The sequence below is a fragment of the Ipomoea nil genome, unplaced genomic scaffold (genome assembly GCF_001879475.1).
Source record: "Ipomoea nil cultivar Tokyo-kokei standard unplaced genomic scaffold, Asagao_1.1 scaffold0317, whole genome shotgun sequence".
Lineage (NCBI taxonomy): Eukaryota > Viridiplantae > Streptophyta > Magnoliopsida > Solanales > Convolvulaceae > Ipomoea > Ipomoea nil.
This window is the reverse complement of record NW_017616745.1, coordinates 4,014,082-4,015,601: the sequence shown is the minus strand read 5'-3', so window position 1 is coordinate 4,015,601 and position 1,520 is coordinate 4,014,082. Positions and strand designations below refer to the sequence as shown.

The 1,520-nt window shown below is 43.1% G+C and overlaps 1 protein-coding gene across 1 annotated transcript; it reads left to right on the top strand.

The window, feature by feature from the left end:
* Window positions 1-274: 274 nt before the first annotated feature.
* On the top strand, window positions 275-1,012 carry LOC109166090 (uncharacterized mitochondrial protein AtMg00310-like). Its single transcript, XM_019314981.1, has one exon. The coding sequence runs from the start codon at window positions 275-277 to the stop codon at window positions 1,010-1,012; it is 738 nt and encodes a 245-aa protein (XP_019170526.1).
* Window positions 1,013-1,520: the final 508 nt, after the last annotated feature.

Sequence of the window (1,520 nt, the reverse complement as noted above, 5' to 3'; positions counted from 1 at the left end):
TGAGAGCTTATCTAGGCAAATGGTCAACTATCAGAAGTCTAGTATTTGCTACAGTAGAAATACTAGTGTGTCTGACAGAGATACGGTGGCACAGACCCTCGGAGTGGTTTAGGCTCCGAATTTTGGAAAGTATTTGGGGTTACCAGCTTTTGTGGGAAGAAATATGAAAACAGCCTATATCGAGGATAAAATCAAGCAGAGAATTGGGTCATGGAATAAGAAACTCCTAACGCAGGCTGGGAAAGAAATATTATTGAAAAGTGTAGCTCAAGCTATGCCTACCTTTTCAATGAGTGTATTTTTGCTGCCTATATCTGTATGTTCTGCTATTGAACGCATAATGAACCAATACTGGTGGGGATCTGAGACAGACCGTGGTATTCACTGGAAGTCTTGGGATAAGTTATGTATCCCTAAGAAATATGGAGGTTTGGGATTTAAGGATTTAAGAGCATTTAATCTGGCTATGTTAGGAAAACAAGCATGGCGCTTTCTTACCAATCCTGACTCCTTGGTGTCCCACATTTATAAAGCCAGGTATTTCTGTAAACGTTCCTTTAACGAAGCATGCCTTGAAAATAATCCTAGCTATTGTTGGAGGAGCATCATGGCGGCTAAGGACTTAATAGTTGGTGGGGTGAGACGCCGTATTGGAAATGGTAACTCAACTCTAATATGGAATGATCCCTGGTTGCAGGATGAAATGGACCCTATGGTCCAAACGGAGATGCCACCACAATTATTGGATGCAAAAGTATCCGGATTAATAGATCAGACGACTGGTACATGGGACCCACATATTTTATCAGATATTTTTTACCCAAATGATGTGCCAAGAATATTAAAAATTCCTATCTCCCCGGTATATGAGGATACATGGTATTGGTATGATGACCCCAATGGATGCTACTCGGTCAAGAATGGGTACAGGCACATAGTGGGCATTTATGAGAGTAGTGCTGGTTTTGATAAATGGAACACACTATGGAAGCTACGAATCCCACCGAAATGAAGAATGTTTCTATGGAGAGCTATAAGTAATATCCTTCCTACAACCAACAACTTGCTTATAAAAAGGGTGGATGTTGATCCGATATGTGCCATGTGTGGATTAATCAATGAAGATGTTATGCACTCGTTAGTCCTGTGTGATTATGAAAAGTCCATATGGACCCAATCTGGCCTTCCATTGCCCCATGTTGTCACAAATATTTTTCATGAATGGTTTAGGGCAATCTTGAATGTTCTAGACTCTAATGGAATGTTGTTTGCAGCTGGAATTCTATATAACATTTGGAGAGCCCGAAACGAAGCGGTATGGGATGCATGTCTACCGTTGCCAAGGAGAGTATTATTGTCAGCTATAACCACGGCGAAAGCATGGCAAGCAGTGCATGGTGTCTCCGCCACCGCCCAGCAGCTGAACCACGTGAACGCTAGGTCGCTCCCCGAGGCTATCACCGCACCAGTGCCAGATCCAGCTGCTTCTGGTCTGCCGCATTCACCCACTGCCGTGCTGC

What these genes read in the sequence shown, in the direction of transcription:
- LOC109166090 (XM_019314981.1), top strand. Translation starts at nt 275, where the DNA reads ATGCCTACCTTTTCAATGAGTGTATTTTTGCTGCCTATATCTGTATGT.